At 43.8% G+C, this 27,618-nt stretch overlaps 1 protein-coding gene across 1 annotated transcript in view; it reads right to left on the bottom strand.

Annotated features, from left to right (window-relative positions):
• Positions 1-27,618, bottom strand: part of LOC144043536 (protein unc-13 homolog A-like) — a 65,126-nt gene that overhangs the window by 917 nt on the left and 36,591 nt on the right. The window contains exons 26-41 of the mRNA XM_077557276.1: positions 26,983-27,068; positions 26,762-26,888; positions 26,578-26,674; positions 24,406-24,549; positions 24,214-24,291; positions 20,065-20,142; positions 19,880-19,968; positions 18,291-18,434; positions 18,094-18,217; positions 10,801-10,857; positions 10,640-10,720; positions 9,717-9,864; positions 8,631-8,687; positions 8,440-8,526; positions 8,210-8,366; positions 1-5,947 (exon numbers count right to left, since the gene is read on the bottom strand). The exon at positions 1-5,947 is cut by the window's left edge and continues 917 nt beyond it. Of these exons, the coding sequence (XP_077413402.1) occupies positions 5,659-5,947; positions 8,210-8,366; positions 8,440-8,526; positions 8,631-8,687; positions 9,717-9,864; positions 10,640-10,720; positions 10,801-10,857; positions 18,094-18,217; positions 18,291-18,434; positions 19,880-19,968; positions 20,065-20,142; positions 24,214-24,291; positions 24,406-24,549; positions 26,578-26,674; positions 26,762-26,888; positions 26,983-27,068 (1,843 nt within the window). The 3' untranslated portion in view covers positions 1-5,658. The remainder of the gene's footprint in view (positions 5,948-8,209; positions 8,367-8,439; positions 8,527-8,630; positions 8,688-9,716; positions 9,865-10,639; positions 10,721-10,800; positions 10,858-18,093; positions 18,218-18,290; positions 18,435-19,879; positions 19,969-20,064; positions 20,143-24,213; positions 24,292-24,405; positions 24,550-26,577; positions 26,675-26,761; positions 26,889-26,982; positions 27,069-27,618) is intronic.

The following is a 27,618-nucleotide window of genomic DNA, read 5'->3' as shown; positions in this document are numbered from 1 at the left end:
GTTCGTGCAAAGTGGGTCCCACATTTTGGCAAGAGGGAACGATTGGGGTGGGGGTTGGGGGGGGCTTATTTGACATTGCGCTGGCTTCTGCCGCGGATTGATTGACGGCGCATTCGCATTGCTCACAACGGCAGAAGGTGGTTTTGCGCACATTCAAACCCGAGCTGCACGCTGGACGCGTTTGTATGGCCGCTAAGGTGATGGCTGGGGGTCCAGTAGCCCTTTTGGAAGTGCAGTGGTACCTTGACCTAAGACTTGAACCCGACATCATGCCCAACTCGCAACACATCTCAAGTCATCTTTTCCCATTGAAATGAATGGAAAGGCCATCAATCCGTTCCCCCAAGAATGAAATTGTTATAAAGAAAAATTTTGTAGTAATACGCTGTATAAAAAAACACTGACTAAAATATAAAGAAAAAAAAAAACGTTACGCTTATTTGCTACATGGCTTTCCCTTTGGTGTCACTCATTACCCTTAGCTAATGCTAAATGCTATCTTGGTTGACAGTTCAACAGCGCTAAACAAGTTCACGCGCTCACCATCATCCAACTTTTTTTTTTTGCTCGGTCCCGGCAGCTATTGGAAGCTGGCTGTGCCGTTTGCCTCGTGCCGGTCCCGCCCGCGCCACAACGGTGGAAATAAAATCCTAGGATTGTAGGACTACATTTCCCATGATTCTTAGACACGAGAGGAGGAAGTCGGTCTCGTTTCAGTGTGATGAAAAAGCACCTTGTAGCGAATTTGGAGGTTCATTTAACAGTTGAACGTACGAATCGCTATGGCAACCGTGTGAACAAAAAACGTGATAAAACAATGCGCTTGGCAAAATACGAGGCTGAAAAAAAAAAAAGGTCTTTCATGTCAATGGCGCCACCTAGCATGAAGTAGCTAAAATTGCGAGGGGGGAGGCGGGGCTTGTTTATGTCTGAGTAGATTTGCATTATCAAGATCATAATAATCTGCTATGGTCGAGTTGTTTGTTGAATTTGTCGTAGTTTTGGAAAACATTCAAGTATGACTTATGCCAAGGGTCTGCAACCTGCGGCTCTGGAGCCACATGAGGCTCTTTAGTGCCTCTCCTGTAAATCTCAAAAAAACATTGTAGAAATTATTTATATATTTTTTACATATATGTTTTTATTTTAGATAAAGTATTCTTTAAATTAAAAAATATATATATTACAAAAAAATGCCAGTCCAAATTTTTAAGTTGTCAGAAAAAGAAACAAAAGGTAGATTTAATTTTAGATCAAATTATCTAAAAAAAAAATACAAAAAGGTAAAGGAAAAGCAAAAAATGAATATAAGATGTCATGAAATTGACAGAGAATTGAATAAAAAGGTACAAAAGAAAATATTCAAAAAGTAAATATTAAATGTCCAATAACAAAAGAAGAAATCCTAAAAATTACCATAAAATGTCCCAAAAATTGCCAGTAAAAAAAAAAAATATCGCAAAACAGGCATAAAATGTCCAAAAAAGGGAGCCCATAATATGACCCAAAAAATGTCAGAAAATTGCTATTAAAAACAAACAAACATAGATAGCCATAAAATATCCCAAAACAAAGTATGAAAAATACAAAAATGATGAAAAAAAATGAATCTCAAAGTATTGGTTGCTGCCCATTTTTGTGTTCTGGTGCAGCTCTAATGAGCTCTTGGTTCATTAGCTTAACACGAACACGGTTTCCTTCATCACAATCTTCAAATGTTTTGAGACAACATTTTTGTTTTGTTTATTTGGCCTTTTGTTAGGAAAGGTCGCCGACCCCTGACTTCTATGCTATGAAGCTCTCGATATGGAAGTGCTTCGAGTCTTCGACTGCTTACCGGGTCGACGGCGCTCACAGAAGTGCGTTGCTGCCATCTAGTGGCCGAAGCTCACATGACATCACCGAAATGTAATGTTGGCTTGAACAAAAAGCCACAAATAAATAAATAAATAATAAAATTTACCACATGACAGCTCGTATCTTGGAAAAGTTGGGTCCCGCTCGCATGTCAAGGTACCACCGTACAGTCGAGGTGCGACGTGAAATTGGGTCGAATCCCAAACGAAACCTGCCGTGGACGTGTCATGCTCACGCTGGCCGCCATTTTACTGGGAGGGTTGCCATGGTTACAGCAGGTCAATCACAGTGCTGGTGGGAGGGGTCAACATGCAGGACGTCAACGACGGCACGGGACGCACGAGGGGACGCCAGTGGGCTTCTCTTCAAAATGGAACACGGGTGTCCAAGGTGCGGCTTGTGGGTCACATGTGGCGCGTTCGCCAAATCAAAACAAACATTCAAGCGGACGGCGAACTTTTGACGAGCCGCTATTTTCAAGTGACGGCTGGACGAGGCTGCCTGAAACACCATCAGAAGGTAAGCAGAGCTGCGTTCACATCCAAAATATTGGGTGATCTTTCTAATATTTCCAGAGGATCAAGTGGGCATGAGTCGATGATCGATCGCAATTTTTGGATTTTAAGCCACGATAAACTTTTTTTTTTTTTTTTTTTACATGAAACGGTTTAGAATTTCCTGGTTGGAGTCAGCCAGCTGCCGCTGTAAAGCTCTTTTTTTTTTTCTCTCTCCTGAAGGAAGAACATGAATCCTGACATGGTGAGGCTACCTGAATTATTGGCAATACGAGTATTTTTATAGCATAAAGGGGGAAAAAAAGTGACGTGCTGATCACATGACTGGTCAAAATGGCGCTGCCCAGACTCATGTGATTTGTTTGAAACTTAATTGCCGTGGATTTTTAATTTTTAGGTTATCAGATGTCATTCATTTATTTTGTAGGATTCTTTTTATTCACACTGCTTAACTCATTTGCTCCCCAAAACGTATAAATATGTTCTATTTTATATGTTTTAAGTGTCCCAAAGACGTATTTACACGTTTTTTTTAATGCTAGAGCCGACAGAAGGCTTTGATGCAGCCTCTCAACTGCAAAGAACGCTTGAAAAAAAGGTAGGTATTACACAAACGGCCAACAGGTGGCAGCAGAGTATAAGAGATCAGCAAGGCCATTTTGCACTTAGCTGTATTCTTATGCTAATTGCTGCAAAAGGGAAACAGATAGAAATATACTTTTTTCTGAAGAAAGAAGAGACTCTAATCTTTCTTTTGGTAGGTTCCATGTTTTTAGAGCAATAGAACACAAAATCAGATAAAATCCAGTAAAACATCCGGGAGCGAAGGGGATTGCTTCAGTGAAAATGTCTGCTGGGAGTGAATGAGTTAATCAAATGTACAGTTGGACCTGGAATTTTTGGTTTAATGTGTGTGTGTGTGTGTGTGTGTGTGTGTGTGTGGTGGATACCATTACCAACATCATCTAGTGTTAGTATTGTTTGAATTTGCTTTATGGTCATTACTAAATTATTGAATATTTTCAGTTAATATTAAGTCATTGGTTCTGCTTGGCCACATATTTTCTAAGAGGTGCACACTTGAGTTCATATTTGTCTGAATATTTACTGCATTTGTTCTTTTTTGAGGGAAGCAACCAGGCTGGAATGTGGGAGGAGTCAAGATCTGGCACCTGTTCAAGACTGGAGGGGGGAATGTATTTTTTTCTGATAATTTGGTTTAAATGCACTTTAGTTTCCACTTGTTAGTGTTGACATTTATTTTTGTTGAATTTTTTCCTATTGAATTCAGTTGGTCATATTTCGATTTGTAGTCAGACCCCCCTTTTGTGTTCATTTAGGTTGGACCACCCCCATTTAAGCCACCTGAGTTGTTTGTCTGACGGTCAGTCCAGTTATGTTAATTTGACCTCTTTTAAATTAGGCCCAAAACTTTAGCTATTAATTGATGTTAGAATTTTTGTTACATCTTTTTTCTCTAATTTGATTGAATGGAATCTCATTTGTCTAAAATTGAAGTGCGTGTGTTCTTGTCCATGTTTGGTCTTTCACAATGCATGTATATTTTTGAAGCTTTGCCCACTTGTGACAGTAGGTGGTGCTGCTCTCACAAGGCAGGAGTAACGATTGAAACACAATGGGCTGGCTGCATAGGAAAAGTCATTGAAAAGGCAAGTAGGGAGGTTTTGACTGTGAATATTGATTTTGAATGCGTCTCCTCTGACTAAATGAGGTGTCCCAAATATTAAACATGGCATGCAGCGCAGTTTGAAAGCACAAACGGTGAGGCTGCCTTCAACTATGGAATCACCTGCTAGAGAACATCAAGTCCGCAGAGGCAGTTGATATTTTTTGAAGAACACAAAACACAGGTCCAGAAAGTAGAAACCCTGTCACAGTTTGACTTTAACCCCAAGTGCTAGCTCGATAGCTCCATTGGTGCTCATTTACCTGCTAGGGAGCTAGCATCAGGGGCTAAAGCCAAACTGTGGCATTTAGCCCCAGGTGCTAGCTAGCTAGCTAGCTCCGATGGTGCTCATCTACCTGCTAAGGAGCTAGCTATCTAGCTAGCATCACAGGCTAAAGCCAAACTGTGGCATTTAGCCCCTGATGCCAGCTAGCTAGCTCCATTGGTGCTCATTTACCTGCTAGGGAACTATCTAGCTAGCTAGCATCAGAGGCTAAAGCCAAACTGTGGCATTTAGCCCCTGATGCCAGCTAGCTAGCTCCATTGGTGCTCATTTACCTGCTAAGGAACTATCTAGCTAGCTAGCATCAGGGGCTAAAGCCAAACTGTGGCATTTAGCCCATGATGCTAGCTAGCTAGCTCCATTGGTGCTTGTCTACCTGCTAGGGAGCTAGCTATCTAGCTAGCATCAGGGGTTAAAGACAAACTGTTGCAGGGTTTTTACTTTCTGGACCTGGATTTGCCACCTCTGAAAATACACCTTTTTAGTTTGGCTTTTAAATGATTTGTCTTACTCTTTTAATTTTGACCTATTTATTTTACTGCTCCTTTTATTATTGTCTTTTTGTTTTAGCTCAGTGTGGATTAGTGCTGTTACTATCAAATATTTTTTGAATCAGTTACTCAATTGTCATACAGCAGCTTGATATCAAAGATATCAAATTTCCAAAGGTTCTTGTATAATTGTGATGCCGAGTATGGTTTGGGCCAGAAGTGTTGATAGAGTTTGGCCAACACGGTTTCAGCAGGGTAACAAGATGGTGTCCATATGTCATGTGACCAGCAGTTGACCAAGATGGCGTCCATATGTCATGTGACCAACAGTTGATCAATCACAGCGTGCTGCTGGTCACATGACACACAGACGCCATCTTGTTACCCTGAGTTAGCCAAACTCTATGAACGGCTCTGGTTTGGACACCCCTGTTGACTGTAAGAAGCTGATCTCGGACCTGCGCTTGAGATCCACTGGACACGAGACGGGCAGGCGTGGAAGAACAACGCACGTACACAAAGACAGACGTAGCATAGCATAGCGTAGCGACGCTCTCCTGAATATACGTACAGGGAGGCCAAAGTGCAAAAGTGGTCGTCTTCCAACTATTCACGTGTTTCTCGTCATTATTTCACATCCAAGTAGAAAAAGTGAGACGTTCGTATCATGTGTGGCTAACCTGAAGCGAAGAGTCCAAAAGAAACATGAATTTGTAGAAAGATATTCTGCCCTCAATGTTGCAAAAATGTCAGCGAAGGTATTTACAGCGGCGCGTTCGCAGGCGTGTGTGCTTGTGTACCGCACGCGGCGGCCCCCCGGGCCCCTCAGCTGCGGCCCTCCTCGGCCGAGCGCTGGTCCGACTTGAGCTTGACGAACTCTTTGGCCACGTCGTCGTTGTTGCGCTGCGACAGGATGCGCAGCACCGTCAGGCCCGTCTCGTCCATGTGCACGCGGCGTCCTAGCGGCATCCAGCAGGTGACGCTGCCCTTGCTGGCCATGTCCTTCACCTGCAGCACGGCCATGCCCACTGTGCGGTCCTCGCGGGCAAAGCAGTAGTCCTTCACGCACACTTGCAGCTCGTAACTCTCGGGACCCACCTCCGTGCCCAGCGAGCTGAAAAGCAGACGACACGGTTGAAATTAGGGTAAATCGACTTTAAAAATAGGTCGGCTGAAAATGTCTGCCTCGAAGCTTCGCCGGAAACATGTTTACGCTGCCCTCCATGTTTTCTACACGGACGCTTCCTGTAAGCGCACGCAAGTAGACAGGAAGTTGCACTGATCTGTATAGATTACCGGATAGCCAATAGCCAATGCAAGCCGTTGAAGACACAGGGCGGCCATCTTACTCCTCCCATCTCGTGAGCAGACTACTGTATAAACTGTACGTATACTTACAGATTAGACATATACAGCTCGTAGGCTCTTAGTATAGGGCCGGGGGCAGGAGTGGGTGGTTGTTGTCAGGGTGGTCAGTATTTGTTAATAAGTGGACGACATGTGCTGCTTTGAACACCCCCTTTTTCTTTTATCGCTCAGTTCCTTAGACCCCAATATTAGATTTGGCAGAGGCATCTTTTATTGAATTACAGATATAATTCTTCAATAAAAAATATGCAAGTTACCTCCTGTAAACATCTTTAAGCATATTTTATTTTATTTTTTACATGTATTTAAGGCAAGTTGTAATAAATCATGCTGTTTCTACTAAGTACTGTCTCAAAAGTTCTCCAATTTCGATACATAATGTATAGGATCCTATGCCAAGAAAGGTTTTTGGGAGGAGTAATATGGCGGCCTCGCGGCTTCAAAAGTCTTGGTCTATCGGCTATCCAGTGGCTCATTGAAGCTAACAGGCTAACATAAACAACGTTTATAGAAGATTGTTGAACCACCAGTGACTTTTAAGATACTATTACACGTTTAATGTAGCTGTAATGATGTATGTGTGAACTAAATGGTAGTTAAAGCGTTTGTTTACCTTAAATGGTAATCATTAGCGTGCTGATGCTAATTGTGTTCGCTAACTCTTTAGCATCGGCTAATTTGGTTTGTTTTCAATAATGCAGCAATGCAGTACTTCAATGTAACAGAGTATCGGCTCTAACGAACGACCCTTCTTACGGTAAATAGCTAGAAAATGCTCTCATCTTTGTTCATCTATGTATAGTGACAGGCCGAACAACCAACTGCCGCATTTGGCAGAGGGAACAGCTAACCTGTTGTCATTCATATAGCAGAATAATTGTGTTCAACTTAACACACCCAGATTTTACATGACATACTGTACATTAAGATGAGATCATCTCGCCATGACGAGGCACTTGCAACCACTTATTTCAGTATGTATACTTTTTGTGACATGTTTGGCGTTTTTCAAACTGCAAACTATTGTGCTCAAGGGCCACATTTAATTTATAACCAGACAGATGGGCTCACTCATTCAAAGATCAAGTACAGTATATGTATATATATATATATATATATATTTTTTTTTAAACACTAATAAAAAGTTAGAATTTTCTATTTTTTTCTGAAACCTCATGTTTTTACCTTTGGTTCAGCCAAATTTTTGACTATTAACCATTTATTTATTTTTAAAGAATTGTTTCTGTAAATATTGGAATATCCCAGAAATACAATTAATGGGTTTTATTTGGTTAAAAAAAAGTATATATATATATATTAGGGGTGTGCCCAAAAAATTGATTCTCATAAGAACCGCGATTCTCATTTAGTAGGATTCAGAATCGATTTTAAATGCCCCCAAATCGATTTTATTTAAATTATTTTATACTGTCTTGTCTATGTGTGCCTTTATTTGGAATGCTGTTCATGTTGTACCCGGTTTGGCCACTGAGAGGCAGTGTGGTTCCACGTGGTCTAATACACTGTTAAGTTGTAGCCACATTAGAGAAATAGAAAGAAAAAGTCACGAACAAGTTATTCCAATAAAAGTTGTTGTTTTGCAGTGTGGAACCGTTCTTTTGAGCGCTAAAAGTTGTGCGAGTAGCGCGCTAATTAGCATTAGCGAGTCAGACTGGAGTAGATCATTACGATTCCTTGCACATCTATAGATTGAAGCAAAAACCTTTATTTTTGCTGATGTGAGCTGGTGGCAAAGCACTACTTTTATAATAGGAAGGGTGACCTGACTAAATGAAGCTTCCTTCCTCACTTCAACATAGTTCCTTGGTGCCAAGATGCCACAAGATGGCGCCAAAGCAATACTTTTTTGTACTCGCAAATTTGTCACTAGATAATCAAAAAGCTGCAGGGAAAGGATGCACAACATATACAAAAAAGGAAGAAAAGAACAGGGCCATCTTACAACTTTTTTGCTGCATAAGCGCTTTGCCATCAAGCAGATACTCACTACTGGAAGCTCTCATTGAATTTAGGTGACCAGCTGTTGTTCTTGGATTTGGTTGCAAACTTCCTCTTCTTGTCACTAAGATGAGGGCCGATGATGTAGACCTCCACGAAGGGCCGAAAACCCTGCGCCCTCCATTTCAGGTCGTTAGCAGCCACCACTGGGGGAAGAGCCTCAATTTCAAAAATCGCACCACAATAGATTTGGCAACGACGAAAGTGGCCGCTGTTTACCTTTGATGCTGATCTTGTGCTCGCCGTTAGGCTGAGGTAGAATGTCCACGTGCATGACCACCTCTCCGACTGCATCCACTCCCGATGCTGCAAATATAGTCAAGAGGAGGGTTCCAACTTTGTTATACACAAAGTGTGGACAATTCACAATGGAAAAGAAAAAAAGAACAGAAAGCAGCAGTGGCACATACGTTTTTCTGGTGGTGTGTCTTCATTTGTCGTGTAGCGGATCCCTTTGCCTCCGTGGACTGAGAGGACACAGTTGAAGGACAGGTTAGAATGTAACAAACTATGAATGAGGCAATGCACGTGTGCATAAAGTGGATATACACAGGAAAAGCAATTCCCTATTCTTTATTCTTTCTCCACTTTTTTGACATGCATCTCCTTCCACATAATTCATCCCATTCACATCATTCTAATTTCAACATATTCCAAAAATTCACACCACGGGGGCTAGTATTTTCGTCATTCCAAATAGCCAGACTTTTCCCAATGGCACAATAAACATTACATCATTGACATCTTTTCCATTGGAAATTCAAATGATTCAGTTCATTTTAGGAATGATTTTGAAAATGCATAAATTTCCCATTGTTCGAAAATTCCACATTTGCACTCATATAAGTATTAAAATACCCACAATAAATTCCCTATTCATTCTCAATGAGATATTCAACAAAATGGGTTCACATCACTCCCATTTAAATCATTAGATCAATTAAGTCATTTTGGGAACGATTTTCAACATGCCAAAATGTTTCACATACCCAAAAAATTCCCAATTTTTCTAAAACAAATAAACAAAACAAAACCAACCCCATATCACCACATATTGTATTCTACATTATTCACTCAGCATCACTTGACCGATTCAAACTTCAACATGTTCAGCTCATTCAAACCATGAATTCATTATTTTCCCATTCACAAAGCCCAAATGTTTACATACTAACCTCCAGTTTCCACATATATTGTCCGATTCAATCCATACCAACTTCAACATGACATTCCATGTCATTTAATATCATTCCACTTCATTCAAAATCATTTGAAACAATTCCACATGCTACAATGTTTTTTTCATTCAGCCTTTCTTTCAGCCTAAAAATGCAATTTTTCCAGAAATTGCAAATAGCTCGTTTTTCATCCCATTACTAATCAACTGCATCAACTGTAGTAGCAGTGGTCAAATATATAAATATAATAATATGATATAAATATATAATAGTTATGTCAAATACAGTAGATGTGTGAGTGCAGTGTATATGTTGTACCCTGAGCATGCTGGGACAGGACAAACTTCCGGATGAGTTTGTCCGTGGCCTGTGTGTACAGAGACAAGGCGTAACGAAGAGACGCAAGATCTGGACTCTTTTCCAAGAAGGTTTTCTTCAAGCCCACGCCTCCGGCATGGAAGTATTGCTGCAAAATAAAGACGCTTCAGTCACAAAGATACATCAAAAAGCCATGAACACATTTTTAGTAGGGGTGTCAGGCGCTAATTTTTAAAAAAAAATTGTAATTAATCGCACAACTTCAAAAGTTAACTCGCGATTAATCGCACATTTTATATCTGTTCTAAATGTACCTTAAAATGTACAATCATTTTTTCCCCAAGTTTTCATACTCTCGTTAACATAAATGTGTGTGTGTGTGTGTGGGGGGGGGGGGGTTAACTAATAGAAATATGGCTGCATCTTTTAGTCATTGATACAGTAGTTTCATAATAAATCATAAAATTGAGTTAAAATTTAAAAGATGTACTGAACTGTAGTGTGATATTGATTTGTGTTGAAGTAATTTGTCTGCCACTAGACGGCATAATTGCATTTGTAAGACGTTGATGACAGCTCAGTGCATTTTTCTTTTCATATTAAGAGCTATCTAATCTTTAACATGAAGTCATTTGTGACATTCTGTACATTTTTAAAATTGTAAATTACAACTTGACCCCAGTCTCCACAAATATATGCATTATTAATACATTTATTACTGCTAAATGTTGACGTGGATATGTTTGGTGCGTTGCGACGAATTCCCCCCAGTACAGGCTTTCCGAGTAAGGGGCGGTCATTAATCAGACGTTAAAAAAATGAGTGGCGTTAAAGGAACTCAAAATTAACACACTCATTTTGACACCCCTAGTTTTTAGCATTTTAGCTTTGGACTTGTTAGTTAATTGTACAAAGTGCAGTACCTTAATAGTGTCTAGTGCCAGCTCTATGACTGCACACTGTTTAGGAGTCAGAGCTTTGGCTTCCTCTCGGCCCATGTGCTCCTGCGAGACGACAAATGTTAGTTGCTTCGACTGTTGACCGCTTTTGCACTCATGCTGTGTTCTGGATGTCACCTTATTACCTTGAGCTTTGACAGCTGGCCTAATTCCTTAGCAGCGTTGAAGATCATCTGAGTGCCCTGGGAAGACAAGCGAGAGGTGAATTCACAATTCAAAATACGTAACGTACCAAGATGTCAAAAAGGAGATTTTTTTCTCAGACAGTGAACACTTCACAATGTACACATGGCGCAATGGGTCGCTTTTCAGTAATAAGGGAACCGGGTGGGGTTCAACTGCCTACACTTCATCCCCATGTCACTAAGGTGAGGAGGTAACCAGTGACCTCTTAGTCACAAGCATTCCTCATCACGGCTCTACCTGAAGCAGAAGGCACTTGGCTTTGTAAACAAAGTGTTGGGAGCTGTGCATTGGAGTGGCATGTTGCACTATTAGTCAGTATTTCACACTGTGTAACGTGCACGGTGCAGATCCTCATTGACTTTGTATTTAGTTAGAAAAGTTAGTGATGTTTGAAATGATGGTCATAGATGGTCAATGAATATTCACTTGTGTAAAGTCATCAGAGGTGGCAAATCCCAGAAAGTAAAAACCCTGCCACAGTTTGGCTTTAGCCCCTGATGCTAGCTAGCTATCCCCCTAACGGGTAAATGAGCACCAAGGGAGCTAGCTAGCTAGCACCTGGGGCTAAATGCCACAGTTTGGCTTTAGCACCTGATGCTAGCTAGGTAGCTAGCTCCCTGGCAGGTAAACGAGCACCATGGAAGCTAGCTAGCTAGCTAGCTAGCACCTGGGGCTAAAGGCCATAGTTTGGCTTTAGCACCTGATGCTAGCTAGATAGCTAGCTCCCTAGCAGGTAAATGTGCACCATGGGTGCTAGCTAGCTAGCTCCCTAGCAGGTAAACGAGCACCATGGCAGCTAGCTAGCGAGCTAGCTAACTAGCACCTGAAGTTAAAGCCAAACTCTGGCAGAATTTTTACTTTCTGGACATGGATTTGGCACCTCTGAAAGTCATTAAGTTCGCATGAAATTACTTTTAACAGAAGAAAAGAAAGTACAGTGGAACTTATGACGTGAAAGCAGCAAAAGTTGCACAATTTGTGGAGTTCAGCCGAAATAAGTAATACGTCTCCAACTCAGATTTTAAGTTGTTGTCTGTGTCATGATTTGGGTCAGCTGGTGGGCTCCGCCCACCATACACACCTGCTGCCCATCATGCAATCAGACCTCAATAAAGGCCTGATGGACACAGCAAGGAGTGTCGGGTGATTACCCCGAGACGCCGCTCTCTTGACCCGACTGTACTCGTCTTACAAGTTTTCTCCTGCTGCCCATGACTTACTTTTTTGCCGCCACTGTGCGTGATTTTGAGTTTGTTTGCTATCCGCCTGTGCGCGTGAGTTTGTGTTTGTTTTCGTCCGCCTGTGTGCGTGATTTTGAGTTTGTTTGCTATCCGCCTGTGTGCGTGAGTTTGTGTTTATTTTTGTCCGCCTGTGTGCGTGATTTTGTGTTTGCGTTTATCGCCACATTAAATCAAAGTTATCCGCATCCCTGCCGTGGCTCGCCTTCCTCACTGCATCTGGGTCCGCCCTTCTCAAGCCGTGACAGAATCACCCGACCAACTATGGACCCCGCAGATCCCAGCAGCCCACGCCAGGTCCTGGCCAGCCATGGACACTTGCTCGACCGGCACGAGCAATACTTCCAGGATCTAAAGGAGGTGATGTCGGCACTAACTGCACAGATTGCATCGCTCACCTTAAAGATGGAGCGGAGACCGGAATCCACGGCCGCGGAAGACTCACGACCTGCCAGAGCGTCTCCTGTTTTCCCCACTTCCCGATCAGCAGGCAATCTTGTCTTCCGGGAACCCAATATTCCGCATCCCCCCCGCTACGCTGGCGAGATTGGTGGGTGTGACCAGTTCCTTCATCAGTGTAGCCTGGTCCTCGACCAACAGCCGTACACCTTCCCGGACGCCGGCTCCAGAGTTGCTTTTATTATGAGCTTGCTTTCCGGCCAGGCAGCATTATGGGCGATGGCGGCCAGCAAAACCAACCCGGAGCTCCGAGCCTCAGTTCCTGCCTTCCTGACTGAATTCCGTAAGGTCTTCGACCACCCAGTAAGAGGGAAAGAAGCAGGCAGCCGCTTACTGGACCTCCAGCAAGCCGGCTCCTCCGTGGCGGAATTCTCCATCTCTTTCCGGGTTTTGGCCGCCGAGAGTGGTTACTGCGACGCGGCGCTGTGCGGAATTTTCCGGCAGGGACTAAACCCGCGGATTAAGGATGAGCTGGCGGCACGGGACGAGACGTCCACGCTGGAGGAGCTCATCGGCTTGGCCATCCGGTTGGATAACCGGTTGCGGGAGCGACGGCGGGAACGGGAGGAGGAGGAGCGACGACCGGAGGCAGCGGAGACGTCTGCTCAGCCGGTGTCGGCCACGTCCGCGGGGCACTTCGTCGACGCCCCGCCTCCCAACGCTTCATGGCGATGCGCGCCTGCCAGAGATGGCGCGGAGCCTTTGCAGCTGGGAGGAGAGCGGCTCTCGGCAACGGAGCACACGGACCGGTGGAGACACCTAGCGGCCAAGTGTGGGAGGCGGCCTGAGAGACACAGGCACGTCGCACCTGTTCCAGCCCCAACCATCCCATTCCAACGTAACCCAAGGAGACTACTAGTCTCAGGAGAGATGACATGGGGGGGGGGGGGTAAACGCTAGGATGACGGCTCTGGTGGATTCAGGGTCGGATGAATGCATTATTGACCCGAGGATGGTGGACATCCTGAAATGCCCGGTGGTTGAACTCAAGAGAGCCAAGGAGATGCGCGACCTCGACGGGCGCACCCTGGGTGTGATTTCACACCGAACGGAGAGCCTACAGATGCGTCTATCGGGGAACCACGTGGAAACAGTTCAGTTCCTCATTATGCCGTCCCGGTCGGCCCCAGTGGTCCTGGGCCTGACTTGGCTGGCCAGGCATAACCCGGACATTAACTGGGGCATTCCCAGGGTGGAGAGATGGAGTGTTTTCTGTCACTCGCATTGCCTGCAGTCAGCAGTGGATGATCACCGTGGCCCAGCCAAAGCCACGTTAGAGGAGATTAACCTGGATGAGGTACCGGCAGAATACCACGACTTGCGGGAGGTGTTTAGCAAGGACCGGGCCATGTCTCTCCCTCCACATCGACCTTACGACTGCGCAATAGAACTGGTTCCTGGGGCACCGCTGCCTGGTACACGCCTATATCAGATCGCCAAGCCGGAACGTCAAGCCCTCACGGAGTACCTCACCACGTCCCTGGCGGCCGGACTGATTCGGCCTTCCAAGTCACCGCTAGGGGCGGGGTTCTTCTTCGTGGAAAAGAAAGACAAGACCCTACGCCCGTGCATCGATTTCCGTGGTCTGAACGACATAACTATCAAAAACAAATATCCGTTGCCGCTAATGGACTCAGCGTTTGCTCCCTTACATTCAGCCACGGTATTCACCAAACTGGACCTTCGCAGTGCCTACCATCTAGTGAGGATAAGGGAGGGCGATGAGTGGAAGACAGCATTTAAAACACCTATTGGGCATTTTGAGTACTTGGTGATGCCGTTTGGCCTCTCAAACGCTCCCGCCGTGTTCCAGGGATTCATTAATGACGTCCTGCGCGACATGCTCAATCATTTTTGTTTTGTTTACCTGGACGACATTTTGATTTTTTCAAGAAATCAAACCGAACATCGACAACATGTTCGGCTGGTCCTGGAACGACTGCTGGAAAACCGGCTGTATGTAAAAGCCGAAAAATGTGAGTTTCACGCCAGTTCAGTCCAATTCCTCGGCTACATTGTGGAGAAGGGTCGATTGAGAGCCGACCCAGCGAAGATCCAGGCCGTGGTCGAGTGGCCCACTCCCACATCCAGGAAACACCTACAGAGGTTCCTTGGATTCGCAAACTTCTACCGTCGATTCATTCGCAACTACAGCTTAAAAGCGGAACCACTAACAAGACTGACATCCACCAAAATTCCGTTTGTTTGGACCCAACAGGCAGAGGCCGCATTCGTCAATTTAAAAGTATTATTTTCGCGTTCCCCGGTGTTGACACACCCCGATGAGACTCTTCCCTTTATCGTCGAGGTCGACGCTTCAGAGACAGGAGTGGGGGCAGTGTTATCCCAACGGTCACCGGAGGACCAGAGGCTACACCCATGCGCCTTCTTCTCGCGCCGGCTCAACCAGGCTGAGCGCAACTACGACGTGGGCAACCGGGAGCTGCTGGCCGTTATCCTTGCGTTGCAGGAGTGGCGGCACTGGCTGGAGGGCGCGGCGGAACCTTTCCAGATCTTTTCTGACCACAAAAACTTGGCGTACCTCCGGTCCGCCCGAAGGCTGAATCCCCGCCAGGCACGCTGGGCCCTGTTCCTAACCAGATTTAATTACACCATCACCTACCGACCAGGAGCCCGGAACACCAAGCCGGACGCCTTGTCCCGAATACACAGTCCAGCCGCCGAGGGGTCTCCACCCGAAACCATTGTCCCGCAGGACAGAGTATTGGGAGCCCTCCGGTGGGAAGTGGAGCGGAAGGTGGCGGATGCAGCGGACGACACGCAGACCCCGGTCGCGTGCCCTGAAGACAAGTTGTTCGTGCCCACACACCTTCGGCAGGAAGTGCTGCAGTGGGGGCATGCGTCGAAGGTAGCATGTCACCCTGGGGTGGGTCGCACGCTGTCCTTGGTAGCACAGAGATTTTGGTGGCCTGGGCTGCGCAAGGACGTCCAGGACTATGTCACGTCCTGCACGGTGTGTGCCCGTAATAAGTCCTCCCGCCTGAAGCCATCCGGCCAGCTCCGACCCCTGCCCATTCCCCACCGTCCCTGGTCGCATGTGGCCCTGGATTTCATTACCGGACTACCTACTTCCAACGGGCGGTCGGTAATCCTGACGGTGGTGGACCGGTTTTCAAAGATGGCCCACTTTATCGCCCTGCCCAAATTGCCCACCTCGCTACAAACGGCGGATATCCTGATAAAAGACGTTTTCAGGATCCACGGGATTCCAGTGGACCTCGTCTCCGACAGGGGGCCCCAGTTCGTGTCCCGGGTTTGGAAGGCCTTTTGCAAGTCCTTGGGGGCTACGGCTAGCCTGTCGTCGGGCTACCACCCCCAATCCAATGGGCAGACGGAGCGTGCCAACCAGGATTTGGAGGCAGCGCTTCGATGTGTGTGCCATCAGCACCCTTCCTCGTGGGCGTCCCACCTCCCTTGGGTCGAATACGCCCACAACACTCTCGAGTGCTCGGCCACAGGCCTGTCCCCGTTCAACGCGGCCTGTGGCTATCAACCCCCCTTGTTTCCTTCCCAGGAGGGCGGTGTTGCCATTCCCTCAGTCCAGACCCACCTCCGCCGGGCTCGCAGGGTTTGGCAAGACACTAGGAAGGCCCTGTGCCGCACCTCGGACCGCAACAAGCGGCTCGCGGACAGGCACCGGGTTCCGGCACCGCTCTACCGACCGGGTCAGAAGGTGTGGCTCTCAACTAGGGACCTACAGTTGGCGGGGAGTTCAAGGAAGCTGGGGCCGCGGTTCATCGGCCCGTTTGAGGTCAACGCTATGGTCAACCCGGTAGCGGTCCGGCTCAACCTGCCCCCTACTCTCAAGGTACACCCAGTGTTCCACACGTCCCTGCTTAAGCCTGTCTCTGCCAGCCCCTTGTGCCCGCCGACCGCGCCCCCGCCGCCTCCCCGGGTCGTGGGGGGGCAGCCGGTGTACACAGTAAGGGACATTCTGGACTCTCGAAAGCGGGGCAGAGGGTTTCAGTATCTGGTCGATTGGGAGGGGTACGGACCCGAGGACCGCCAGTGGGTTCCCCGCTCCTGGATATTGGACCAGTCCCTCGTTCGGGATTTCCATTTAGCACACCCATCGGCGCCGGGTGGTCCGCCTAGGGGCGTCGTTAAGGGGGGGGTACTGTCATGATTTGGGTCAGCTGGTGGGCTCCGCCCACCATACACACCTGCTGCCCATCATGCAATCAGACCTCAATAAAGGCCTGATGGACACAGCAAGGAGTGTCGGGTGATTACCCCGAGACGCCGCTCTCTTGACCCGACTGTACTCGTCTTACAAGTTTTCTCCTGCTGCCCATGACTTACTTTTTTGCCGCCACTGTGCGTGATTTTGAGTTTGTTTGCTATCCGCCTGTGCGCGTGAGTTTGTGTTTGTTTTCGTCCGCCTGTGTGCGTGATTTTGAGTTTGTTTGCTATCCGCCTGTGTGCGTGAGTTTGTGTTTATTTTTGTCCGCCTGTGTGCGTGATTTTGTGTTTGCGTTTATCGCCACATTAAATCAAAGTTATCCGCATCCCTGCCGTGGCTCGCCTTCCTCACTGCATCTGGGTCCGCCCTTCTCAAGCCGTGACAGTCTGCATGTAAAGAAACGTACTTATAGTGTTGGCAGATTCATGCTTTAGGCCTGTTTTTCTTAGCCCTGAACTGGGGTCCTAGTCAAGGTGGAGGGAATTATGAACAGTTCTAAATGCCAGCCAATGTTAGTAGAAAGCCTTCAGGCTTCTGCTAGAAAGCAAAAGTGTGTCAAGAAAAGTCTACTAGAACATCTGAACTTAATTTAATTAGAGGCACTTTAAATGGTGGCAGGTGTGTCCTGATTCCCATGCAACATGAGTTTGAATGTGATATTTGGTTCCTTTGGAACGCAGCGCCACAGTTACAGCATAAGAGAGTGTGCACACTTGTGCAAAGACATTTTTCTGCTATTTTCCATCTCCTTTCGAAAAAATGCACTTTTTTTATTAGAGTTGTACAGTTTATAGGTCACAGAAAAGGAAATGTTTTGAAATGATTAATCTTGGTCTTAAAGGTTTACTATCACAAAAATGTGCAATTTGAACAGGGGTGTGTAGACTTTTTTTATTTCATTAATTTTAGTAATGCCAAAAACAACACCACTATAGTAGATGACAGGATCACTCTGCAAACTTCAATTAGTGGCGAGTAATTGACTTTATTTTTAGCTTTATTATAACTGTACATACACCCTGGACTGCGAGACAGTCCATCCTAGGGCACCTATTGGCAATTCAGAGTCTTTACATACCCTAACATGCATGTTTTTGGAATGTGGCAGGAAATTTGAGAGTATCTGGATAAACTCACATCCAAGCATCCACAACAAAAGATCCGAGCTGAGACTCACACCACCAACATGTTATGTCATTTGTTTTTCACCACTGTCTTGATGTAAAAATTGTTTTTTAAAAGTTAAGGACTTGGTTGTGATTTGTCACAGTCAGTGTATTTGACTTTGGAAGTTCTGCTGCAGAGAAATAGAGAGGAGATGCCTCACTCACCGTTTGGTCAGTAAGTGTTGGCAGCACGATGGTTTTCTCCATGGTGTTCATCACCAGTTTCCACAGCTCCTTCAGCACTCTCTTCAAAACAGTCTTCTCGCAGATTTTAGCAAACAGCGACAGGCTGAAACACGAAAGAACTTCTTGTTAGGATCGTGATACCTTGAAAATACCCTTGGACTCAACGACCGACTCACTTGCTGTCCAGAAAGTCCATGATGGGCTGCAGAACATTGTCTGCTTCCTGAACTACGCTGCCATTTGCTGGCACAGTCTGACCTTTGACCTGGGCCAGGATATCCCCCATCTGTCTGACGTTGTCCTCAATTTGGGGCTGGAAACTGCCGCAAACAAAGAACACATTGACATGAATTCTTGGGGCTTGGCCAGCAGCTGCTTTGCGTTATGAGAGTCAACAGCGCTGGCAAACGCATTCACATTCTGGACTTAAAAAGGGAAGTCAAGCCAAACATTTTCTTTACAATAATATGTTTTATGCAGCATCACTAGTCAAAATGTAAACATAGTATTCTGATTAATTTTGCACTTGTGGAATATGAAAAGGACATCACAGTGCCTAAGAAGTCATGCTGCATTTGAGGAACGTGGGAAGTTGGACTTATCCCAGTTCCAATTTCAAAGTATTCGAGGTAAATGTAAACAACAAAGATGGCTGATTACGATAACTTGTTGGTTGTTCTGGTTGAGACAGTCAGTACAAATCACGCTGAGTTACGTGTAGGTTCTTACTTTGAATAACCAAATGAATGTAATATAGTAATAAACGAAGAGATAAATATGTATGTAATGATGTGAATGATGTTTTGCCATTAACGGTTTGTGTCTCCATAGGATCATCTTTGTCAAGTGATGACAGATTGAAGCTGGTTGGTGAAGTCGGTACTTTTTTTTTTCTGACTTTGCAACTTGGTCCTCTAAGTTCAAAATGGCGTTGCAGTGCACTTTTCCGACCTTCCTCAAATGCAGCATTAGCTTGTGAACGTCATGTGACCAAATCGAGAAAACAGGTGAGCCGTGATTGGCCGTTATCCTTAGTCCTTAGGCACCATGATGTCATTTGATTTTCAGTTGACAGCAAGTGGCAAAATGGCCGCCCCCCAGAGATTATATATGAATGGACTAATGCTGCATTCGAGGAAGGTCGGAAGTCGGAATTATCCCAGTTGGCTTTTCCCAGTTCCGACCGGAAAGCGTTCGGGGCGAAACTAAACAACCGAAATGCAAACATTCGCATTCACCCATCGACGACGACGACTGTGAAATGTAAACCTAAAAACTGTGAGTCCCGATTCACAATACTGAGATCATATAGTGTGAATGGTCGATGCAAACAGCAAAGCTGGTTCTTTGAGAGGCTCTCATGACTCCATACAGGGATCCTAGCGTAAAACACACATTAATAGTGCTTTCAAAGGAAATAAATAACAGAAGTTGTCGGTAAACATGGTAACGTAAGATGGCTGCCCTCTAGCCTATTGGTAATCCAGTCATATGGAAGTCCGTAGAGAGGGATAACGGTTGGATTTTGCTGCTTCATTCATATTCCACTAACAATATTAATCAGAATGCCGTGTTTAGACAAGTGGGGGCGCATAGAACACATTATTGTTAAGACATTTTGTGACTTGCACTTTCAGCAAAAGTACAAATAATTGTGTAAAAACTGTTGAAAAAAATACAAACTTGACAACTTAACTTAAGCGCACTGACAAATTCTTTGTCCTTTGTTACTTCCCACCACAGTGAATCAATGAGATCAACCAACCTGACGGCAAAGATGCGGCTGAGGTCGTCCATGACGCTGTTGAGTTTATTTTGCAGTTCTTTCAGGAAGTCACTTGCCTCTACGTTGAGCTGGAAGAATTCATTCGAATGAAATATTACACACCCTATCATCATGGTGTTATAATATCACAAGCAGATGATTATTTGAATCAAGCTGCTACTCACATCTTTCCCTCCCATCGCTTCAAACATCTTCTCCAGCTGAACTCGGAGCTGCTGGATATTGTTGATGATGATACATGGCTGCGGAAATAAATAAAAAAAAGAAAGAAAAGAGGGAGAAATCATTCCATTCACGTCTGAGTGTGACACTCTTTTTTTCCCCATCTGCCTGCTGCCAATGTTTGGCTGCAATCAGTCCACTTTAGCCCTTGCGAAAACAGACGGCGAGGCAGGAAAAGTTGAAGTTCTCACTAATAAGGCCCCGTCCACAGAAAAGCCTGTTTCAATGTATCCTCACAAGTTTCTTATCATTTAAGCCGTTCATCCACACGATGGCGCGGTTTCGGAGCTTGAAAGCGATCACTTTCGAAAGGGACGTAACGGGATGACGTAATGGTCGCAGCTCGATGACGACGCATTGATGACGTTGGCGCCAATTCTCGCGGGACTCCGCCGAACCGTCAGTTTGTCAACAACAATGGCGGATAGCCGTGTCGTAGTCGTTTAGCTTGGCCTCCTTAGCTTGCTTATGCTTTTGCAGCAAAATATTTAGCTTCTTTATTCCCACGTTCAACAAGCGGTGTTGTACTTGAATCACCCGCCATTGTCACTTCTCCTGTGTTTCGTCGCCATGTTTGTTCTGTAGATTGCAATAACGTGTTCGTCTTCTTGGCTGATTCTTCTTCTACGCGTTGTTAGCTCCTGTGGCTGTACCACAGCGCCACTCCAGACTTGGCATATACATTACAGCCGTTAAACGTCCTCAGCTTTTGGACACACGCAAGTCTGGAAATGCTTCTGGGCGTACGAGATTTGTTTGAGGAACCAAGCCGGCTTTGCTTAAGTCTGGACGGGGCCTAAATCTTCCTCCGAGGTGCTGGTCTCTCTGGAAGTGCCGCCCGCTTTGCCTCATCTTATACAACATTCAGCTAATTACGATACACTGCCTTAATTAACTTCGAAAAACCACAAACTGGCCATGTCAGTTACATTCACAAGTGAGGACGACTTCTGATGAGAAGTAATGCTTCAAACTTAAATTGCCATAATCCATAATAAAGCAGAATTTATGATAGTGTCATGGTCTGTGTTTTGGTTTGTTTTATCTGTCATGTTTTCCTAAAGTGTGTCTCCCTTTGTCAATGTCTGGTCAAGTTTTTTCATGTCTTCCTGTGCTGGTCATCCCGGTCCCTGATGTTACCCAATCACACCTGCTTCCTCACTCTGCCTTCCTGCATTCGGGTCCTCAACCTCGGCACCCTGACAGATAAAGTGCTTGTAGATCAGCAACTTCCAAACATTTTACACAAAGTACAAGGGCCTGGGTTTTAAAAAATACAATAATCAATATCGAATCGATTTTCTTTTTTAAGCCTGATATTGATTCATAAAACCATTAATAGATTTTTTTATAGATTTCTTTTCCCCAAAAATTCTTAAGAAAATTGAATTTTAAAGGGCCAATTTTTTTTGTATCTTACTGTTTTCTTGACTTTTACTGTTCACATGAATATAAAAGTATTTTCTTACATTTATGAAAGACCTGACTTATTGCACGTTAAGACAATTCAGAATCTTTTTTAATTGATATTTACAATTATTGAATTAGATGATGAAAATATTTTCATCTCATCCTTGCTGATGTCAATGTTTGTGTTGCCTCCGCAAAATCTACTTTGGAACTTAGTATTTGTGAAGTTTTTATAATGTCCTTGACATTTAAAGGCACTGTCCAACATTTTGACTCAGAAATAAACAATCTACACCTCTGGGCTTCTGTGTGGTGGTGATTTTGTCTTCAATCGAATTCGAATTGAACTGAACCCTTGTCGAATCGAAATTATAATCAATACCCAGCCTAGGCCTAGGCCTTGACGTTCATCAAAAATGACAGAGGTGTACCTAATGTTGTGGCCTGTGGATGGAGGGGTTGAACGACGTCACAATATTTTTGCAGGCGACACTTAATGTGATGATAGACGGGTTGACTTGGAGTAGCAGAAGTCGTCTTTAATCATTTTTTTCAGTCATCAATTCAGTGTGCGCGCCGCCACCTGCGCACGCAAATCTGTAGTTATGTGGATTGTTGTGAAAGTTTTGAAGAGCTGACGGCTTGTGAGACTATGAAGGCATCTGAGATTTGTGATTGGATGTGCGAGTCAGAGGGTGGGGCCAGCGGAAGAAGGAAAAGGATGGCTAACTCATGTCTGCGGAATGAATGCTGACGGTGGAGAAAATTGCGAGTTGGATGCTTTCTTTGGCAACATGAAGCGTTTCTTCTTACAATAAAGAGGTTATTGATCCACCACCGTTTGTCTCCATTTCATTGTGTAAGCAGCCGTCGGTCTTCTCACTGCTACGCGAGGGCGTTTGGCGAATTTGCTGACGGCTGACGTGGGGATTTAAGGCTGCCGGCGTTCGCGGACGCCTTTTCAGACGGCTGCGCGTCTTGCCAATTGTGCTTTTGTCAGATTTGAGGCTAAGCTCGTGAGCTCGTTCAAGAAGCAGGCGGCCATGCAAGCCCAAGTTATGACATTACCTCCACCTCCTGAGCTTGTGTGTTTTGCATCATAAGCAGATTGTTTCTTTCGCCATAATTTGGTCTTTCCACCACTTTGGTAGAGGTTCATTTCGGTCTCATCAGTCCATAAACTTTGTTCCAAAACTTTTGTGGCTCATCTTTTTACTTCTTTGAATCTGGCTTCCGATTCTTTTTGTGGTACGTCCTTTATATTTCTTCTCTCCAACTCTTCAAACAGTAAATTATCTTTGGCCAAACTGTTCGATGTCTGTTGTTCAGCACACCAGTAAGTTATTTTTCCTTTTTCAGGACATTTCAAATTGTATTGGCTATACTGGATGTTTGTGCAAAAGCTTTGATCAATTTTCCTGCTTCCCTCAGCTTCAAAATGGTAAGCTTTTCTCCCATAGACAGCTCTGTAGTCTTTATGTTTGCTTAAGAGCAAATGCAGTTTTCACAAGTGGAAACCAGAGCTGGCAAATCCAGGTCCAGAAAGTAAAAACCCTGCCACAGTTTGGCTTTAGCCCCAGGTGCTAGCTAGCTAGCTAGCTCCCATGGTGCACGTTTACCTGCTAGGGTGCTAGCTAGCTAGCTAGCTAGCATCAATGGCTAAAGCAAAACTGTCGTAGGGTTTTTACTTTCTGGACCTGGATAAAAACAAGCATTTTCTAATGTTTAAGCAATCAATCTTTCAGTTTTGAGGTGTTTGACACATCTAGATGTAAATACTATTAAGTCATTCAATGCCATTGAAGGCTATAGATGTCAACAATCCATTTCAACTGTACTGGGAATGAATTAGTTAAAATATATACTATTATAGCAGTATACTACAAAAGCAAAATAATTGATCTTGCTGTTCCAAAACTTTTGGAGGAAACGGCATAACCGCCACTGCAGAGCAGGGTTATTATAGGTTTGTTCTCATTTTAGTTAGTTTTGATTTAGTTTTAAGTTTTGTTTTTTTAAATTTAGTTTTAATTCATTTACAGGGTGGTTCTTTTTTTTATTAGTTTTAGTTATTTAAGCAATGTTTAGTTTTAATTTAGTTGTAGTTAGTTTCAGTTTTAGTTTTATTTACTTGTATTTTTTTTTTTTTTAAAGAGAATTACTTATATTTAATATATAATATTTAAAAAACACGATGGTAAAATGAAAAAAAGTAACGCATTTCTTACATAGTGTTGCATTTCGGCAAGTAAAATGGAAAAAGCAGGCAAGTCGATCTTTTGGAGCCAAAAGTCAAGCACGAAAAATTTTCGCCTCGGAGTGATGTCATTTGAAGGTGCTTTTCTATTGGCTGCTGCTCAATGACGTCACCGCTGTGTGACACACTTTCAAACGTCCTTATTCCGGTTCATATAAAAATAAATATACTTAAAAAAGGCTCATGCATGAAATTAATGACCAAAGATTAAAACAAAGGACATTTTTGTGATAATTATAGTTATTTTTGTAAACATAAAATGTAGTTTCAGTTAGTTTCCGTTTTTTAAAAAAATTCTTTCGTTAACAAAAATGTTTTGGGAGTTTTAGTTTTTTGGTTAGTTTTTGTTAACTAAAATAACTGCCACTCCAGAGCGGTACACATCGACTGGTTGACTAGTCATTTTGAGTGTCTTGACACTTACCACCTTCTCCTTCTTCACATGATTTGGAAATTCCTTGGCTATGATGTCAGCGTAAGACAGCAGCACATTGCCAATGGTCTAAGGAAGAGAAACAGAATGAGGATAGCAAAAAGGTAAAAACACAAAACAAAAACAAAAAAACTGTCATGTTATAGAAGATGTCTGCAGAGAAGATTCAGAAGTGAAGGCCACCTTGGCGAATCTCTTCATGTAGTTGCCAACAATCTGAGGGTCGGGACACTCCAGTTTGCGGATGATTTCGAAGCTCTGATTGAGCTGAGAGAACACATCCACCACCGAGCAGGAGAACAAAGCGTGTTCTGAAGTGACCTGGAACTGCACAACAAGAGCAAAGAGCAAGCCCTTAACATGACCAGGTCCAATCCCCAATTAAGCAGACCCTTAAGCCAACCTTTTTCTCTCTCATGCTTCATCATTCTCCTCAACGCTGCACGTGGCCTCAATCGAAGAGATTATCAGACGGTTGTGATGGGGGGGGGCGCGGAAGGGCCCTCATTTAACTCTTTGACTGCCAGACGTTTTCAGAAACGGGATGTCGCCAGTGCCAGCCGATTTAAGCATTTTTGACTGATCTTTCAAGGTCCACAGAAAATGTTGTGTTTGGACTATGGAAACACACATACTACCAAATGAAAGATTGGACTCTCATCTTTCATCAGAAAAAAAAGTTTGTTTCTACCTTATTCCGTTTTTCAGTAATCAACAATAGAAAATGGTTAGTTTCACCTGTTTTGAAAAAACGTCTTTTAACGTCTTTGGCACTCCTCCATAGGATTTTACTAAACGTTATTTAACGTTTTTGGCAGTCAAAGAGTTAACAGTCCTGTCGCTGCCGCACAAGCCCGCAGCGTTAAGGTACCGTATATGACGGGGCCACCGAGTGCTTTTTCGCTGACGCGGTAAAGCAAAAGCTGCCGCAGGCGACAGTAATTGGACCCAAAGGATTCCTGACATATGAGATTGAACAATCTTCAGCTGCTCGGTATCGACCTTTTTGCGGTGTGACCTGTAGTGTGAAATGGAGTGAAGCAGCGTGTGTGTTTTTCTCATGTTTGGGTGCTGTAGAATTTGCACCTCTCTGCTAGGGCTGTGCAATTCATCGAAATTCAATTACAATTTCCATTACTACACAATTACAAAATCAGCATAATCGTAAAAAAAAAAGAGAAGTTGTTTGAGTTGTTTAAATCAGAGGTCCCCAACCCTGGTCCTCAGGGACCGGTATCCAGCCTGTTTTCTATGCCTCCCACAGCCAACACAGGTGATTCATATCATCAGCTAATCAGCAATCTCTGGAGAAGGCTGATAACGATCTCCACCTGTGTTGGCTGTGGGAGGCATGGAAAACAGGCTGGATACCGGTCCCTGAGGACCAGGGTTGGGGACCGCTGGTTTAAATGTATGCATTTGCACCTTCTTTAAATCTTAAAATAACTCATTTATAAAATTCAGTTTCATCCAAAAGAAACTTGCATAATTATAGTGTTTCAAAGAATTTTATTTGTCTTAATAATTTTTAGGTTTAAATACGGAAGAAGATTAGGGCCAGTAAAGCAAGAAAAAAAAAGTTGGGCAGGATTCTCACTTTACTCTCAGAATTTTGACTTTGAAGTCAGAATTTTGACTTTAAAGTCAGAATTCTCACTTTATTCTCAGAATTCTGAAAGTCAGAATTCTCACTTTGTGCTACTATTATTATCACTTTTAAAAAAGGTTTGGCAGGATTCTCACTTTATTCTCAAAATTCTGACTTTAATCTCAGATTAAAGTTAGAATTCTCACTTTAAAGTCAGAATACTGACTGAAAAAGTGAGAATTTTGAGAATAAAGTGATAATCCTGCCAAACCTTTTTTTCTCTCTCTTCACTGTCCCTAATCCTCTTCCGTATTTAAACATTTTCTTGTTTTGTATCCAAAAATAAATGATCGTCCTAATTGTGATTTCATTATTACCAAAATAATTGTGATTCATATTTTTTTTCCCATAATCGAGCTGCCTACTCTCTGCGGTGATATTTTCGTTTTCCATTCGCCTCTGGTATCAACTCATCATAAAATGCCGCGGGATCGTCAGTCTGAGCATAAATTGTGCCGAGTCAGCTGTGAACTACCTCAATTACAATGAGACATGCATGAATACATTATCGGGGGTCAAATCTGAATCACTTCCCACATCTTATTGCTGACTATTAAAAATTTTCCAGGGCAGTTTTTGCAACAACAAAAAAATCGATATCATATTCTTAAATTTGGAATATGAGGTGTGCAGTAGTCTTATGTGGTAGATTTTGAGTGCTTTAGAGAGTTTGCAGAGATGAAATGATTAAAGAATAAAGTGCTTACGCCGTCTTTCTTGTCCCTCTCTAGAGCACCATGTAGAAAATCTCTGGACACTTCCTCGTTTTCATCCAGCCACATGATGACAAATGGCTCAAACCAACTGCAGTGGAAATGTAACACAAGAAGAATAAAAAAAAAAAAGTTGCCTAATGCTACTTATGGTAAATCTCTGGATAAAAACACTCACGCTGGATATTCCGGTACGTGTTTCTGGAAGGTGGGCAGTTCCTTGCAGTACTCGTTATAAAGCCACTTCACCTTGAAGTGCAAGTTCATATAATCGGCGCTTTTACACAGACGGTGCTTCTCATGTTCTAAATAGAGAGAAGACGACGGGATTTTTTTTTCCTGAACGTTGCACAAATCATGTGATGAATGTTGTTGTCATGTCATTCAAGCAGTGCTGACCTTCCATGGCGTATTTCATGTCTTGCGCAAACATATTCCACATCACCTCAGCGCTGATCTTGCCCACATTGAGTTCTTGTGGAAACCTAGAAGATGAAACAAGTTACTCAGACTAAATCCATCAATTCAAACAGCATAGTTACAATAATAAAATAAAATAGGGGTGTCAAAATTAGTGCATTCATTTTCAGTTAATTTAAAGTTCCTTTAACGCCGCTATTTTTTTTAACGTGCGATTAATGACCGCCCCTTACTTGGAAAGTCTGAACTGGGGGAATTCCAGTCACAACGCAGCAGACACGTCCACGTCAAAATTTAGCAGCAATACATTTAATAGTAATGCATATATTTGTGGAGACTAGGGTCAAGTGGTATTTTAAAATTTAAAAAATGTGCAGAATTTCAAAAGCTACTTCATGTTAAAGATTAGATAGCTCTTGATAGGAAAAAAAATGCACTGAGCTGTCACCAATGTCTTACAAATACAATTATCCCATCTAGTGGCAGAAAAATTACCTCACCACAAATCAATATCACGCTAATTTTTTACAGTACAGTACATATTTTTAATTTTAACTCAATCGTATGAATTATTATGAAATTACAGTATCAATGACTTAAAGATGCAGCCATATT

This window comes from Vanacampus margaritifer, chromosome 2, assembly GCF_051991255.1.
Source record: "Vanacampus margaritifer isolate UIUO_Vmar chromosome 2, RoL_Vmar_1.0, whole genome shotgun sequence".
Lineage (NCBI taxonomy): Eukaryota > Metazoa > Chordata > Actinopteri > Syngnathiformes > Syngnathidae > Vanacampus > Vanacampus margaritifer.
The sequence above is the reverse complement of the archived record's forward strand: the minus strand, read 5'-3'. Positions and strand labels throughout refer to the sequence as shown.